At 44.9% G+C, this 17,544-nt stretch overlaps 1 protein-coding gene and 1 pseudogene across 2 annotated transcripts in view; one reads left to right on the top strand and one right to left on the bottom strand.

Annotated features, from left to right (window-relative positions):
• ADAM19 (ADAM metallopeptidase domain 19) overlaps nt 1-6,239 on the bottom strand; it is a 98,189-nt gene extending 91,950 nt beyond the window's left edge. The window contains exons 1-2 of one of the 2 annotated variants that reach the window (XM_054489085.2): nt 6,016-6,239; nt 1,439-1,524 (exon numbers count right to left, since the gene is read on the bottom strand). In XM_054489085.2, coding sequence (XP_054345060.1) covers nt 1,439-1,524; nt 6,016-6,109 — 180 coding nt within the window. In that variant the 5' untranslated portion in view covers nt 6,110-6,239. The remainder of the gene's footprint in view (nt 1-1,438; nt 1,525-6,015) is intronic. The other variant, XM_054489084.2, reaches the window with a different exon arrangement.
• A 3,653-nt stretch (nt 6,240-9,892) lies between these two features.
• LOC129037677 (U6 spliceosomal RNA) lies at nt 9,893-9,993 on the top strand (annotated as a pseudogene).
• Nucleotides 9,994-17,544: the final 7,551 nt, after the last annotated feature.

Below are 17,544 nucleotides of genomic sequence, written 5' to 3' on the forward strand. Positions count from 1 at the left end.
AGGCTGGTCTTAAATTCCTGGCCTCAAATGATCCTCCGGCCTCAGCCTCCCAAAGTGCTGGGATTACAGGCTTGAGCCATTGCACTTGGTCTGTCCTAAAATTTACACTGTTAGGTTCCCTTGGTAAATCCAAGTTGGAGCCTTTCTGGACATTGTATTATCCTGGCCAGAGTTTCAAGGATCCTGGACATTGCTCCTTTCCATTTATCTTTCCAGATTCAACAGCCACAATGTCTGAAGTCTTTCCTGACACATCTCTTTCCTGCTATAATCTTGCTCCTATATGTTGCCCAATAAATCACAAATCGTTTTAACCCAAAGAGATCTTAGAAAATAACCCCTCTCCCCAGCTTTCTTTTCTCCTTATTCTCTCTAAGCACTATTTTATAAATGAGGAAAATCTACCACTTCAGCAAGTGGCAGGTCACATAGCTGGTTACTGGCACACAACAACCACATCTTCCTTTCTTGCTCTTTCACGTCTCACTTGGGCTGGAAAAACCAAAATCACAGTGGGGCACAGTGGCTGATGCCTGTAATCCCAACACTTTGGGAGGCCGAAGTGGGCGGATCACTTGAGGTCAGGAGTTCGAGACCACCCTGGACAACATGGTGAAACCCCGTCTCTACTAAAAATTCAAAAATTAGCCTGGCTTCGCAGTGTGCACATGTAATCTCAGGTACTCCGGAGGCTGAGGCATGAGAATCGCTTGAACTTGCCAGGCGGAGCTTACAGTGAGCCGAGATCATGCCACTGCACTCCAGCCTGTGCAACAGAGTAAGACTCTGTCAAAACAAACAAACAAAAAACAAACAAACAAACAAAAAACAAAACAAAAAACAAAAATCAGAATCACAAAGAATATCCTAAATGCTCAGGTCCTCTCTGCAAGAACAGGACAGTGCTTTTTGTTTTCTTCCCAATCTCTTTGACAAAGCCTATGCATTTTCCTGGTGTTCTGGCCAGGGGAGCCTACTGGATTTTAAGATACATTCCCCAGTACTAGGTCTCTATGCTGCGTCTTATTAAAATAGTTTATGGTTTATATTATTATCCTTTTTCTCTCCAAGTACATTATTCCTTCAAGAAAATGAAGTATGTATTATGCAGAGCAAAAATAATGACAATATTTAATGAATTAATGAATTCCAATCAAGACTAAGTGATTTCTGTGACACCAACACATCTGCACTTAGCTTGTGTCAGCATTAATGTGAATTTTCATTTCCTCAACTAACAGCATTTGGAAGTGTTCTAGAAGTTTGTCATACAAGGAAGGAAAGTCCCATCTGTGATCTCCAAAATGGGCACCCAGAGGATAGAGTGGGCCGGAAACAGAACTAATGGTGATGATTGGAATTCTAAGAAAGTTGAGTAGGTAGCCCAAACCTCAGTTGTCAACTCCTGCCGGTGTAAATGAGGTCTTTTGAGTCTTACCTTTTCTCTCATAGGGCTTTCTGAAGTCTTCCACTGAGGTATGATAAGTTCATGCTGCAGCTTGGGGCTGCCTTCCCCACTTCCTCCTGCCAATACAAGATGCAAAACCATTGGAATCCCAGACCTCTATACCCCAGCTAAGCCACACATGCACTTTCTGTGAGCTGCCCCTGCACTGGGTCATTAGAAGACTTGCTGAATTTCAGGCTCTTGGCACTTCCTAGGAACTAGGCACTCTAGGTGTCGGTGATATTGTGGTAAATAGGACATATAAGGTCTCTGTACTTGTAAAGGTGGGAGACAGACGATGAACAAATGTTCTCACATGGTGCTAAGTACCCTGAAGAAAATAAGTTGGGGCCATGGAATAAAGAGACATCTAGCAGGAGGTGCCTATTTGAAACAGGATGATTAGCATAGATGGCATTTGAGTCCTGAGGAGCCAGAAGGCAGCCATGCAAAAACTTGGGGGAAGAGTGCCCCAGGTAGAGGAAACAGCAAGTGCAATGGCCCTGCCTGAGCAGAAGTGAACTTGGCCTGTTGAAGGAACAAGCATAAGGTAGGGGTAGCTAGTAAATGAAAGAGGAAGTTGCTATGAGATGTGGTCAGCAAGACAGCCATGGGTCTGATAATGCAGAGACCATGGAGAGTGTCTGGATTTTCTTATAAATAGACTTGGAAGGCATTGGGTGTTTTAAATACAGAGCAATATGATCTGTGTTAAGTTTAAAAAAGATCACTCTGCCTGCGTGGTGGAGAATGGGGGTGGGGTGAGGCAGAGCGGTGAGAGTGAGAGCAGAAGCAGGAAGGCCAGGCTACAGATATGCTGGAGCCCTGATGAGAGATGATGGTGGCTCAGATTAGAATGACATCAGTGGAGAGGAATGAAGTGGTGGGATTCTGGGCATATTCTGGAGGTCAAGCCCATGAATATTGCTCCCGTGGAGCTTTAGTTTTCTTGCCTGTAAAACGAAGACAATGATGCTACCTGCCCATCTCACAGCTTTATTGTGAAGAGTCAATATGAAATTGCCTCCTACTCCGCAGAGCATCAAGTTACATTAATTGGAGCTTCCTAATGGCAAGTTTGCATTTGTATTCCACTTTCTGCTTCCCAAATCACTCTCCCAAACCAGTTCTCCTTCATGCTCAGGGCAACCCTGGGAAGTAGGAAGTAGGAGTCCTGTTTTCTTGTTTTTTTTTTTCTTTTGAGACGGAGTCTCGCTTTGTCGCCCAGGCTGGAGTGCAGTGGTGCGATCTCGGCTCACTGCAAGCTCCGCCTCCCGGGTTCACGCCATTCTCTTGCCTCAGCCTCCCGAGTAGCTGGGACTACAGGCGCCCGCCACCACACCCGGCTAATTTTTTTGTATTTTTAGTAGAGACGGGGAGGAGTCCTGTTTTGCAAGAATGAGAATTTAAACTATAGGAGAGATTTGTTCAGGGCACTGCAGAACTCAAATACTGGCTGCAGACCATCTTAACAAAATGGTAATTTCCCGACACCTAAACAGACTGGTCTCCGTAGTGCTCCTGAGAATGGGGCTGAGTACTCCAAAATCTATTCTGTCTAAACTAACTACATCAATCATACAGAATATGAGTGATAAAAAGATGGCCATAGTTGTTCTGTTAGAGTGGTGATTATGAGTACTTAACTATGTGCCAAGTATTATGCTATGAATAGTTGCTTAATATTCATGGAGGAACAAGACAAGCATTATGGCAGGACAGGAACGGTGGCTCACAACCTGTAATCTCAGCACTTTGGAGGTCCGAGGTGGGCAGATCACCTGAAGTCAGGAGTTTGAGACTAGCCTGGCCAACAAGGCGAAACCCTGTCTCTACTAAAAATATGAAAATTAGCTGGGTGTGGTGGTGCATGCCTGTAATCCCAGCTACTCAGGAGGCTGAGGCACGAGAATCCCTTGAATCTGGGAGGCCAAGATTGCGCCATTGCACTCCAGCATGAGTGACAGAGCAAGACTCCATCTCAGAAAAAAAAAGAAAGACAAGATCGCTCTTGCCCTGGTGGCTCTGATAAGTCTAGATTATTTTAAACAAAAAGGAATTCTATAATATTTAATAGAACATTTAATGGAATTAAATGATATCTATGATTGTAAAAAAAATAGTGAAAGCAATCTAAAGTCACACCAAAAGAGGAACACAGTACACGTTAAGAAAAGGTCTCCAAAACTTGGAAATAAGGCAAAGAGCAAGCAAGATGTCTTCTCAATGTCATATCAGAGCATTGTTTAACAGACCCACCCATGGATTATTGCATTATCTAGGGGAATGTACCATTGACTTTTTATTTACCATTGATTAAAGGCTATACTCTGTGAAGTTATATAATCTATATATATCTATAGATTTCTGTCTGACAGAGATGTAAGTGATTTCAGCATAGTAGAAAGATAACCTGGCCAGGCACAATGGCTCACGCCTGTAATCCTAGCACTTTAGGAGGCCGAGGCGGGCGGATCACCTGAGGTCAGGAATTTGAGACTAGCCTGGCTAACATGTTGAAACCCGGTTTCTACTGAAAATACAAAAACTAGCCGGGTGTGGTGGCACATGCCAATAAACCCAGCTACTCAGGAGGCTGAGGCAGGAGAATCGCTTGAACCCAGGAGGCAGAGATGGCAGTGAGCCCAGATCGTGCCACTGCACACCAGCCTGGGCAACAGATAGAGACTCTGGGAAAAAAAAAAAAAAAAAAAGAAAGAAAGAAAGAAAAGAAGGAAAGAAGGAAGGAAATTAAAAAAGAAAGATAACCAAGAATTATGGTTTTGCTTCATGGGACATCCACCATTTCTGCATCTGTCCTGGGCCACATGATTTCAATATTCTTTCCCCAATGCTTGTATCACCCCTTTCTAATGCCCCCTGAATCAGCTTTACTCTCCTGTTTGCTACCTCATTAATGAATTGAATAAACCTTGGCCACATTTGTATGAGTAGTGTTTTTAACTTTTGAAAACTTTGTATAGAGTCATTAAAATCATGTTTTACAGAGAATTTAATGATGTGGAAAATGCTCATGGTGTGAAGTGAAAAATGCAAGACACGAAACTGTACTTATGGGTGTGGTTCCAATTTTATCAATATATATCCATAGGAACACACAAAGAATGGAGAGGGGGGAAAAAACAAAATATCAATAGCAACTGTGGATTTGGGGGTTGCAGATCATTTTCTTTTACACTTTTCGTTATTTCCCAGATATTCTACAGCAAGTGGTCTCCAAGGACTCAAAACTCAGAGAAGGCGCCTGTGCTAGGAGCAGTAACTTGCTTTCCTTGTCTTTCTTCATGCTTTTCTCCTGCACTAAGCACTGACACAGGCCTGGTGCTACCTAGAACCTCCTGTGCCTCAGTTTCCCCTTCGGTACAATAGCTCAAAGGGCGGTTCCTTTGAGCCCTTTGGGAGGACCGCCCGACCTCGGCCCCTGGAAGTTCCGAACTGTCGGAAGAGCTCTCAGCCTCTGGGTTTGAGGCGGCCCGGGGGTCCAGCCAGCCCACCCTCGCGCCGTCGGTGCTCGCTTTATTTGAAAACGCTGACTGTTGGTCCCCCAGGCAGCAGTCTGGAGTCAGCCCAGCCCGTCTGCAGCGGTGGAGCCAGGGCTAAGCCTTCTCCGGTCATAATGACAGAACCCGGGCACCGCCCCCCGGGACCATTCCTTCCGCGAAATCTGCGTAGGGCCCCCAAGGGATGGAGCCGGGGAGGGGGTTGGTGTCTGGGAAACTAGTCGTGAGAAACACGGACATCACCCGGCATCTTAGCTGGAAACATCGAGTCAGACCCCTTCGCTTCACAGAAGGGGAAACTGAGGACCAAAGAAGGCGGCCGTCGGCTTGGCGTGGAAAGAGAGCCCTGGTCTCCTGTGCCACCGCGGACCTCAATCCGTGGCGTGGCCATGGGCAAGTCCTTTCCCTTTTGTGGGCCTCGGTTTCCCCATCTGTGAAATGGGTGCGTTTGACTTGGCCTTCAGTAGGGCTCCTGCCAGCTCGGGGATCCGAAGTGTGTGGCTGCAGATACCCAGCGAGCCATCCCCCAGCCAAGGCTACCACAGTCTCCCGCGGGCATTTTATGTCCTACCCCACCAGTGTGGCAGGCACCGAGCCTGGTCCCAGGAAGTCGCTCCCAGGCCACACGGGCAGGGCGCTCAGGATGCTCGGCGTCGGCGAGTGCAGCGGGCGGTAGAGAGAAAGATAGAGAGAGAGGCGGAGCGGACACGAGGGACCGTGAGAAAACCGAGGAGGATAAGCCCCGAGAACGGCGGAAAGAGAAGCCAAAAGCAGAAAAACAGAGGAAGGAGAAGGCGAGAGGGGAAGGCAAGCCAGTGAGCGGACCGGCTGTTTTCTGGCTGCGCCGGGTTTCCCCGACCTCCGCCACCTCCCAGGGCGCACAACGTGGGAACAAAGCCCGGGCTCCCAGGCTGGAGGCGGCGGGGGCGCAGGCCCCGCGGAGTTGCGGGAGGCGCAGGGGTCGCGGTCCCAGCGCTCCGGACCCGCAGGGCTACTCCCAGGTCTCCGGGCCACCCAGCCTCCATCCCCCCGCGCCTGGCCACTTACTTGTCCATCCAGGCTCCCGCGCCGCCCGCGGCCGGAGGAGCTGCAGGGCAAACGCCAGCAAGCAGAGCCGGGCGGCGCCTGCGCCCCCTGGCATGGTGGCGGCGGCCCTTAGCGCTCGGCGCTCACACGCCCTCAGCCATGCCTGCCCCCGGCCCGGCGGTGGAGGCGCGTCTGGAACCCACCGGCTCGCCCCGCGCCTCCCTACCCGGCTCCCAGCCCTCGGCCGAGACGCTCCGCCCCCAGCCCTGCGGGGCTCCGCCAGGGGCTGGAGGAGGGGAGGATCCAGCCCGGAGGGCCTGGAGGGAGGGGCCGGGGAGGAGCTGGCGAAACTCGGGGGAGCGGGGCTGGCTCAGGTGAGGGAGACCGCGGGGAGGAAGAATCCGAGCCTCCAAGGAGGAGGGATTCGTGGGGGACGCGGCCTGTAGAGGGTCGGGGACTCGGGCTTCTAGGAGTTAAACTGGACCCCTCTCCACACAGCGGCCCGTTTACTGTCCCGCACTGTGCTAGACGCCTTGGGTGACACTCAGAGGTGACTCACCCAGTGCCGTCCCCCAGGGGCCGCCACTCTCGGAGACAGGCTCAGAAAGAGTTAACCCAACCGCCAGGCACAAAGAACTAAGTGCTATATGGACTTCTTTTTTTTTTTTTTTTTTTTTTTAAGCAGGACACAAATCCAGGAGCCATTCCTTCTGCCTGGGAGGAGGGAGTGGTGAAGACCAGAGGAATCCCAGAGGAGAAGACATCTGAGATCGGGAGGAGGAGAAATGGAACATCAGGCGGAGGAAACAGCCCAGACAATCGCACTGGGACGTGAAAACCCTTGGGCTGCATGGGGGGAGAAAACCAGAATTGGAGATGGTTAGGGTTTTGGAGGGAAACACAGGGAGATGTGACCAAAAATAATAACTACTGTTACTTATTGAGGACTTTCTATGTACTAGAATAAGAAAATCATGATAGCTAAGACTGATAAAACGCTAAGTGTCAAACGCTGTCTTCAGCACTTTACACATATTCACTTATTTAATTAATCGAAGAAAATAACTTTTATTAGCCAGGGACTCTGCATACATTATCTCTTTTCATTAGCCCAACAATCCCATGGGGTAGGTACTAGTACTATCCCTGTTTTAGAAATGAGGAAATCAAACCTGAGAGGCTAAACCACTTGCCCAAGATTACACAGCTAATGTCAGCGCCTAGATTCAAACCCACATCCGTATAACTCCAGAGCCTGATGCAACACACCTTATTTTCCAGGTGGAGAAACTGACAATGAGAGAGAAATGACTTACCTAAGACCCCTCAGCAAGTTTTAGCAAAGCCTCGTTGTAGAAACCCAGCCTCAAACCTCATCCATCTGTTCCTTTTTCTGAACCTCTTTAGTCAAACCCAGGTTGACTAGAGAAGTGCTATGTGTTGGAGAGGGTGAGGCACTCCTGAAGATGATGGGTAGGTAGGTCTATCAAACCCTACTCATGGGCACCCATGAAGGAAATCAAGTAAGTGGTTCTGGCCATTAATGTCGTTTGGGACTCCATTAGTCTCCTCCAGCTGCCGTAAAATTCGTATCTTTCTGTGAACCCAAAATATCTGAGATAGGTCTCAGTCAATTTAGAAGGTTAATTTTGCCAAGGTTAAGAACACGCTCATGACACAGCCTCAAGAGGTCCCAACATGTGCCCAGGGTGGTCGGGATACAGCCTCCTTTTATATATTTTGGGGAGACATGAGACATCAATCAATATGTGTAGGATGTACGCTGCTTCCGGTCCAGTAAGGCAACACAACTCCAAGCTGCAGAAGGGGTGGTGCTTCCAGGTTATAAGTAGATAAGAAACAGAAGATGTTACATTCTTTTGAGTCATTGATCAACCTTCCACTGAATACACAATTTAGTCTAGCTCAGTGCATCTGCATTTTTACATAAACAATAGGGCAGAAGAAGCAATCAGATATGCATTTGTTTCCGGTGAGCCTCAGAGGGATGACTTTAAATTCTATCTGTCCTTTGTCCACAAGGAATTTCCTTGTGTGAAAATTGTGAGGAAGGTATGTAGCTGTTTATCTTTGTAGCTATCTTATTTAAGAATAAGATGGTGGCCTGGCACTGTGGCTTATGCCTGTAATCCCGGCACTTTGGGAGGCCAAGGCGGGCAGATCACCTGAGGTCAGGAATTCAAGACCAGTCCGACCAAGGTGGCAAAACCCTGTCTCTACTAAAAATACGAAAAAATTAGCTGGGCGTGGTGGCACACCTGTAATCCCAGCTACTCAGGAGGCTGAGGCAGGAGATCGCTTAAACCTCGGAAGTGGAGGTTGCAGTGAGCCAAGATCACGCAACTGCACTCCAGCCTGGGCGACAGAGTGAGACTCCATTTCAAAAAAAAAAAAAAGAAGAAAAGAATCAAATGGGAGACAGGTTTGCCTGACATTGTTCCCAGCTTGACTTTTCCCTTGGCTTAGTGATTTGGGGGTCCTAAGGTTTATTTTCCTTTCACACTTCTCACGTGCAGAATATATCCACCCCATCCCAGCAGCCCAAACGTCTTCACTCATTCCAGCATTAATTCCAAGTCTGAAGTGTCATCTAAATTTCATCTGTATTAGATATGGGTAAGACTTGAAGTTTGATTCATCCTGAGGCAAAATTCCTCTCAGCTTCCAAATACAATGTGGTGGGACAGGCATAGGATAGACATGCTGATTCCAAAAGAGAGATACTGAAAAGAACAAGGTGACAGGTCCCCAAAAGTGCAAAACCTAGCAAGGCAAATTCCATCAGATCTTAATGCTTTACAACAATCTTCTTTGGCTGGATGTTCTGCCCTGTAGGCCCACTGGGTCAGCAGTGTCACCCCCACAGCACCAGGCAGTGGCCAGCACCATAGCTCTTTGTCACATTCCCCCACCCCAAGGCACTGGGCAGGGGCAGCCTGGCCTGCTCCAGAGAAGGAGACGCCACCCTTTCACTTCCTGCCTCCCCAACAGCTTGCTGTGGTGGGAGTGGCAACCCTGATGATCTGTGAATCATTTTTCTTAAAGAATGAAGCGAGCTGTATTGTCCTGTCCTGTAGAACAAAATTCTAAAAGGCTTCCTTTGTTTCATCCTGTCTTTATTCCTTTTGGTCTAAACTGGCAATGTCTTTGCTGGTAAAACCCATCTCTATTTCTGGCTTCTAATGAGATGGCTGACTAGCTCCATGGGTTATTGTCCAGCCACACCCTTAGTGTCCTCTCCAGAAAATCCTTTTTCATTTTCTGCAATATGAATAGGCCTATAATTTTCCAAATCTTCAAGTTCTGTTTCCTTTTTGCTTAGCAATTCCTTCCATTTATCTCCGTCCACTCACATTTTACATAAGTACCGAGGAGAAGCCAGGCCTCATCTTCAACACTTTGGAAATCTCTGCAGCTAAATATTTAAGTTCATCACTTGCAATTTCTACTTTCCACAAAACACTAGAACACAATTGGTGGCGGAGAAAACACAAACTCAAAGTGCTTTTTCCTCTTCTCTCACTCAACACAACAACAATCAACAGAGAAGACTTCTGTGATCAAAGATGTGGGGGCTTTCCCCACACACCAATCAGCAATCAATTTAGACACTATAGATAGCATCAGATCCCACAGGTTGAGGGCTCGGTTTCCAAGACTGGGTCCCCTTCGGACACCAGACTTGTGTTCTTCCAGAACTTCTGACCAACTGGCTTCCAGTTGGGGTTCCCAGGATACCTCTTTGGGTTCAATTAGTTTACCAGAGCAGCTCACAGAACTCAGGGAAGCACTTGTTAACACAAACCCAGCAAGGCCTGTGTCTTCAGATTCTTCTTGACCTCTCTGTGCAACATTCCTTCCTCAAGAGTATGGGGCAGCTTGCTTCAGCACTATGTCTATTAAATTGGAAAGATACAGAGATTACCCTGGCTCCTGTGCAAGGATGACATGAAAATTCATGACGCATTCTATACTTTAAAAGTAAAAAATAAAGAGTATAGGGCAGGATCATCTCTGCAATGAAGGTCTATGACCCACAATTATATTACAGTCCTGCTGTAGGCATGTGAAAGAAGGGCAGAAGAAGGTCAGATTCTGTTTCCTGACACCTGTTTCTGAGGCCTAAAGTGCCCCAACATCATAACAAAAGACTATAATAAGCGCTATGGGAGATATGAGCCAGGAACCATGGATGAAAACCAATATACATATATATCATAATATCACAGCAATTCAGCTGAACCCTTTGCCACGTTGTAAGTAGTATTGGGGTTCAGAAACCAATATCGCAAGATATGGCACTTTGACACATTAAACTAAAGGAGTCTTAAGGTCTCTTTGACCTTTCCCCACACTCTCCTGTCTCTCAATCCTTTGTCTCTCCCAAAGCACAGCATGAAGTTGTTCTCTGAAGTTCCCTTATCTGCCTAAAGTCTGGACCTGCCAAAGAAGACGACAGTCTCGGGTGCCTTCCCTGTGTTTTCATTAACTGCATTCATATCGCAGGAAGACTGAAGTCTGTCAACACACCTGAACAGACTTTTGTCACAAACCATTGTCAGGTCTGTGGGCCAAAAGACTCTGTCCTAGGCCATTGTATATTCTTCAAGCCCACCAAATTCCCCTAAAAATCATGTACTATCCACCTAAAATCATCCGCACTCCCCTATCTCCCTTTCCCCTAAGAAGTAGGGTACAAAAACGTCCGTACCCCAATGGGATATTGGACAATCACTCTGTGATTCTCTCCCATGCATGCTAATAAATTTGTATGCATTGTCTCCAGTTAATCTGCCTTTTGTGAGTTGATTTTTTGCTGAAACTTCAGAGGGCAAAGGGGAAGTTTTCCCTTAGCCCCTGCACAAGAATCACCTTTCCTCCAGTTTCCAATAACGTGTTCCTCATTTCCATCGTAGACCTCACCAGAATAGCTCTTAATATTCATATTTCTACTAATATTCTGTTCCTGGTGATATATGCATTCTCTAAGATGACAGAAGCTTTCTCTATAGCTCTCCTCCTGTCTTCCTGAGCCCTGGCCAGAATCACCTTTAACATCTACACTTCCATCAACAGTCCTTCAAAGCAATCTTGGCTTTTTCTAGCATGCACCTCAAAGCTCATCCAGCCTCTACCGATTACCCAGTTCCAAACTCACTTCCGCATTTTTAGATATTTTGTTATAGCATAGCCCACTTCTCAGGATCAAAACCTGTATTAGTCTGCTAAGGCTGCCAAAACAAAATAGCACAGACTGGTGGCTTAAACAACAGACTTTTTTTTTTTTTTTTTTTGAGACAGAGTCTCTCTCTGTTGCCCAGGCTGGAGTGCAGTGGTGCGATCTTGGCTCACTACAACCTCTACCTCCCAGGCTCAAACGATCCTTCCACTTCCCGAGTAGCTAGGACTACAGGCGCACACCACCACACCTGGCTAATTTTTGTATATTTTTGTTGAGATGGGATTTTGCCATGTAGGCAAGGCTGGTCTCAAACTCCCAGGCCAAGCGATCCTCCCTCCTCAGCCTCCCAAAGTGCTGGGATTACGGGCGAGAGCGACCACACCTGGCCAGAAATTTATTTTTTCACAGTTCTGGAGGCTAGAAGTCCAAGCTCAAGCTCCCATCAGGCTTGCCTTCTGGCAAGGCCTCTTCCTGGCCTGTAGAATGGCCACCTCGTTACTGTGCCCTCACATGGCCTCTTCTCTGCACATGCAGTGAGACAGAGAGAGAGTGGAGGGGATGCGCTGGTGGGTCTCTTCCTCTTATTATTTTATCTTATTTTATTTTATTTTTGAGATGAAGTCTTGCTCTGTCACCCAGGCTGGAGTACAGTGGCACAATCTCAGCTCACTGCAACCTCCACCTCCCGGGTTAAACAATTCTCCTGTCTCAGCCTCCCGAGTAGCTGGGATTACAGGTGTGTACCACCACGCCCAGCTAATTTTTTGTCCTTTTAGTAGAGATGGGGTTTCACCATGTTGGCCAGGCTGGTCTCGAACTCCTGACCTCAAGTGATCCACCCGCCTCGGCCTCCCAAAGTGCTGGGATTACAGGTGCAAGCCACCGCGCCCAGCCTCTCTTCCTCTTATTATAAAGACATCAGTCCTATCGGAGTAGGGCCCCACCCTCGTGACCTCATTTAACCTTCATTACCTCCTTAGAGCTCTATCTCCAAATCCAGTCACATTGGGGGTTAAGGTTCCAACGTATGAATTTTGGGGGTGGGAGAGACAAATGTAGTCTATAATTATGGCTATAACCCTAGAGCCATGAGACTCAAATTCTAGTCCCAGTTTTCTCTCCAACCACCTCCATGACCTTGGGTAGGTCACTTCTCCTTTCTGGGACTGAGTTTCTGCTGAATAACTTGGGAACGGGAATGGCTGCTGCCAGTGCATCTCACCCAGGAGCTGTGACGAGCAATTGAGATGATGGAAGTGAAAGTTCCGTGACAAGTGGAAAATGCTGAAGTGCCATGCCTAACTGACTTTGTAGACAGGTCTCCTTGAAAAAGACATACAAACTCCATACTCAGAGTTCCCTTCCCTTTACTGGCACTCAGCTGATCAATATTTAATCAGCACGTAGGCCTGAAAATTGGGAGGTAGCTCACAAGACAAAAAGTCCAGTGATTCATGCATGACCAAGGAGTCACAGAGTTCCCAGTGTAGTCTCATCCTACTCGTCCTCCCCACTTATCCACAGGAACGAGTATATATACAGCTTTGACCTCGTAGAAGCCTTCCCATGTATTTGTAAAGAACGTATATGTTATTTATAAAGAATATTAAGTCGCTACATAATCTCTGAAATATTCATGACATTTAACCTAGTAATTACATTTCTGGGAAACTATCCTAAAAAAATAATCTGCAGTGCACACACAGATTTATGGACTAGAATGCTCATAATGGTGTTATTTATAATAGTGAAAATATTGGAAACAACCTAAATATTCAACTGTGAAACAACAGTTCATAAATTATAGAATACCCATAAGATGGATTATTATGCAGCCACTTAAAATGATGGGAGTTTCTGCTCCGATGGTAGGTGAAAAAAAGCAGGGTCCAAAATTACATTTAAGTCTGATCTCAGCTATGTAAATAAAAGACATTTTTAAAAAGACTAGAAGGAACCGTGCCAAAATGTTAACAGTGGTTACCTCTGCATGGTAAAACTATGGATGACAGGGTTTTTTTTTGTTTGGTTTGGGTTTCCTGTTTGTTCTTTCTCTCTCTTTCATTTTCTACAATAGTGAAGTACAGTCATGCATTGCTTAATGACAGGGATACATTCTGAGACACATCATTAGGCGATTTTGTCATGGGAACATCATAGAGTGCACTTACACAAACCTAGATGGCATAGCCTACTATACAACCAGGCCATATGGTATAGCCTATTGCTCCTGGGCGACAAACCTGTACAGCATCCTACTGTACTGAATACTGTAGGCAACTGTAACACAATTGTAAGTACTTATGTATCTAAACATAGAAAGTACAATGCAGTGTGCTACGACGGGCTATGATGCCACTAGGGGACAGGAATGTTTCAGTCTTATGGGATCAGGCATCTGTCTGGTCCCTCGTTGACTTAAATGTCATTATATGGCACATAACTATATTACTTTAGTCATGGGAGGGTGGGTAAGGGTTAAAAACAGAAAGGAACACAAAAGGAAAAAGAGTTTTTCCTGGTATGTTAAACAGAGAGTTTTGCAAACTTGACCTCTGTATATATGGCTGACTTTCTCCTCTGACGATGGGAAAACTGGGCCGAAGTTACAGCAACCAGTTCCAGAATGTGGGAGTTGAGGTGACACAGGTCACTGTTTATCTCTAGCTAGAGTATACTATTAATATTATGCTTAGGAAGTGGCCATCCTACCAGGGGTTAAATCCCTTTTCTGTCCCTTCGTAGCTGTGTGAACTTGGGCCACTAAATTTTTCTGTGATGTTGTTGTGTCATCCATAAAGGACAATGATAATGACAGTTTTTGTGAGGCTTAAATGGGTATTTAGAATAGCACCCATCACATAGTAGGCAGTCAATGAATGCTAGCCAGAATTACCCTCCTTCTACTGCTAATGAGTACTAAGAGGTGGGGTGTTATTTATAATTCCTAGCTTGTGCTTTTAGTTGTATAATGTGTGAAGAGTCTAATTATACTTGTTCTCTAATTATTATCAATGATAATGGTCATGTTATACTATTATTGTCTTTTTCCTATCCCCTCTCCCTAGATTGTGAGCCCCTTGTGAATAAGAGTTGGACCTTGTTCTTCACTCAGCCCTCTAGCATTTGGGAGACACAATCAATGTTTAATTAAACAAATTAGAAGTTAAACAATTAATAATAATTATCTCACCCTGGCTCAGCACAAACTTTCAAGCCCCTCATTGAAGAATCATCTTTGTTGAGTCCCTGTTATGGGAATAATGTTGGACCAGTGATAACTTTGCTTTGTGAACCATTTTCTCAGCAACTTGCTCTTTTCTTTAAAGTTCCATTTACTTAGGTATAATTTACATATATTAACATTCTCCATTTTTTAAATCTATGGTTCCATGAGTTTTGACAAGCACACACAGTGGAATAACCACTTACACAGTCAAGACCACACCAAAAACTTTCCTCCTATCTCTTGCAGTCAGCCACTCCCCTCACTCCTGGAATCACTGGTCTATTTTACATCCTTCTCAAGTTGCCTTTTCCAGAGTGTCATATAAATAGAACTACACAGGATATAGACTCTGGATATGGTTTCTTTCACTTAGCATAGTGTATTTAAGATTCATCCAGGTCTCTGCATTATCAATATTTCCTTCCTTTTTATTGTTCAGTAGTACTCCATTGAATAGATGTATCATTGTCAGTTTATTCAGTCACCCGTGAAGGATGTTTGGGTGTTTCAGTTTTTGATGATTATGAATAAAGTCACTATATATATATATTCAGGTTTTATGTGAACACAATCTTTCGTTTCTGTAGGGTGAAAGCAATTCCACTGGGTATTGTGGTTAAGTGTATGTTTCACTTTACAAGAAACTGCAAAAAATATTTTCCAAAGTGGTTGTAAAATTTTGCCTTCCCGCAAGCAGGGTATGAAAGTTCTGGTTGCTCTGCATCCTTGTCAGCACTTGGTATTGCCAGTTCTTTTGATTTTAGCCATTGTAATGGATGTGTAGCTTCTTAGCAATTATCTTGCTCTTCAAATACTCCATGATGTAGCCAGGTAGGATGATTATATCCATTTTGATGAAAGGAATTAAAGCCTAAATAGAGTCTTTTACTCGAGTTTTATGGATATATTAAAGACTTTAGTCTTTATTTCTGTTTTTTTAAATAATTCACAAGAGAAGCAAATCTCCCTAAACCCTGGATAACTCACAAAGCTCTTGAAATCATTCATTCAGCAAGCATTCAATGAGTACCTATTATGTGCCCAGCATCTGCTAAAATCTACAGAGTCTGAGATAAGGTTTCCACTATAACAATTATGGTAGAGGGAGGGGCATAAAAGAAAGGAGCTGATAGGAGCTGACAAATAAATTAAGTGACCGATTACAGAGGAGGATCAAGTTTCTTGACATATGGCTTGTGTCCTTTGATTTGTCAGCATTAGGTACTGTCCCCAACGTGGTGCATAATAACTACTATCATATCTGGAGCACCCTGATTGTTTCCAAGCACAGTGCCTACATTATCTAATTTAATGCCCATAATAGTCCCATGAAGAGATCTTAGGTTAAACTATGAGGAAGTGTTGATTTTGTAGGTCAGAAACAGTTAAGCGTTGGTATTGTCATATGGTTCAACTGAATAATAATAGTTACTATTGACTGGACAAAGCTTACAATGTGCCTAGTGCATTATCTCATTTTATCCTCTCTGGTAGGTACTACTGATACTCCTACTTTACAGATGAGGCAACTGTGCCTGGAGGTAGTGGTACAATGGGAACTAGAAAATATTCATATGGTAGCCAGGTTGGAGCCGAAGCCTGGATTCAAACACAATGTAACATTAAAGTCACTGTCTATAACAACAGTGCTACTCTGATATCACCATAGATGAGCAAACTGAGGCCTGAAGAGGTGATATTGCCTGAGGTGGCCATGGACTGTCATGCCAAGGTTCGTGGGTCATCCCAGCTTCAAACTCCTGGCCAAATAAGTTTTTCTCATTGACTCCTTGTCACTCTGGAAATTGGGCTGAATTCAGGAGGCCTGTCCTTGGAAACACTTACATCTGAATGATGCCTCCTCAGCTCAAAGAACAGCCAGTAAAGAGTCACCAGTGCATGTTCTCTCCCATATGACCCTGATAGAAACACTTTTTTAATCAATAAACTTTATTTTTAGAGAAGTTTTAGGTTCATAGCAAAATTGAGAAGCTTGTACAGAGAGTTCCCGTGTATCTCCTGGCACATATAAACAAAACCTCTCCCCCAACTATCTATATCTCGCACTGTAGATTTGCTACAAATGATGAACTTATATTGACACATCATCACCCCAAATTCATAGTTTACCTTAAGCTTCACTCTTGACACATTCTATGGGTTTTAATAAATGTATGCCATGTATCCACCATTACAGTGACATATGGAATAGTTTCACTGCCCTAAAAATCCTCTGTGTTCTGCCTATTCATCCCTTCCTCCCCACCAATTCCTGACCATCACTAATCTTTTTTACTGTCTTCACACTTTTGCCTTTTCCAGAATGCATGCAGTTGGAATCACACAGCATGAAGCCTTTTCAGACTGGCTTCTTTCACTTAGTAATTGGCATCTAAGTTTCCTCTATGTCTTTTCATGGCTTGATAGCTTACTTCTTTATTCCATTGTCTATATATACTGCAGTATATATATTAATTCCCCTATTAAAGGATATTTTGGTTGCTTCCAAGTTTTTGGCAATTATGAATAAAGCTAGATTATGAATAAACATTAGTGTGCAGATTCTTGTGTGGACATAAGTTTTCAATTCATTTGAGTAAATACCAAGGAGCCTGATTGCTGGATGGTAAAATAAGAGTATGTTTAGTTGTATAATAAACTGCCAGACTTTGGTGGGATGCAGTGGCTCATGTCTGTAATCCCAGTACTTTGGGAGGCCTAGGTAGGTGGATCACCTGAGGTTGGGAGTTTGAGACCAGCCTGGCCAACATGGTGAAACCCTGTCTGTACTAAAAACACAAAAATTAGCCAGGGGTGGTGGCACATGCCTGTAATCCCAACTACTTGGGAGGCTGAGGCAGGAGAATCACTTGAACCTGGGAGGTGGAGCTTGCAGTGAGCTGAGATCAAGCCACTGCACTCCAGCCTGGGTGACAGAATGAGACTCCCTCTCAAAAAAAATAAAAATTAAAAATTAAATAAACTGCCAGGCTGTCTTTCAAAGTGGCTGTGCCATTTTGCATTTCCACCAGCAATGAATGAGAATTCCTGTTGCTCCACATCCTCATTGGCATTTGATCTTGTCAGTGTTTTGGATTTGGGCCATTGTAATAGCTAT

The sequence above is a fragment of the Pongo pygmaeus genome, chromosome 4 (genome assembly GCF_028885625.2).
Source record: "Pongo pygmaeus isolate AG05252 chromosome 4, NHGRI_mPonPyg2-v2.0_pri, whole genome shotgun sequence".
NCBI lineage: Eukaryota > Metazoa > Chordata > Mammalia > Primates > Hominidae > Pongo > Pongo pygmaeus.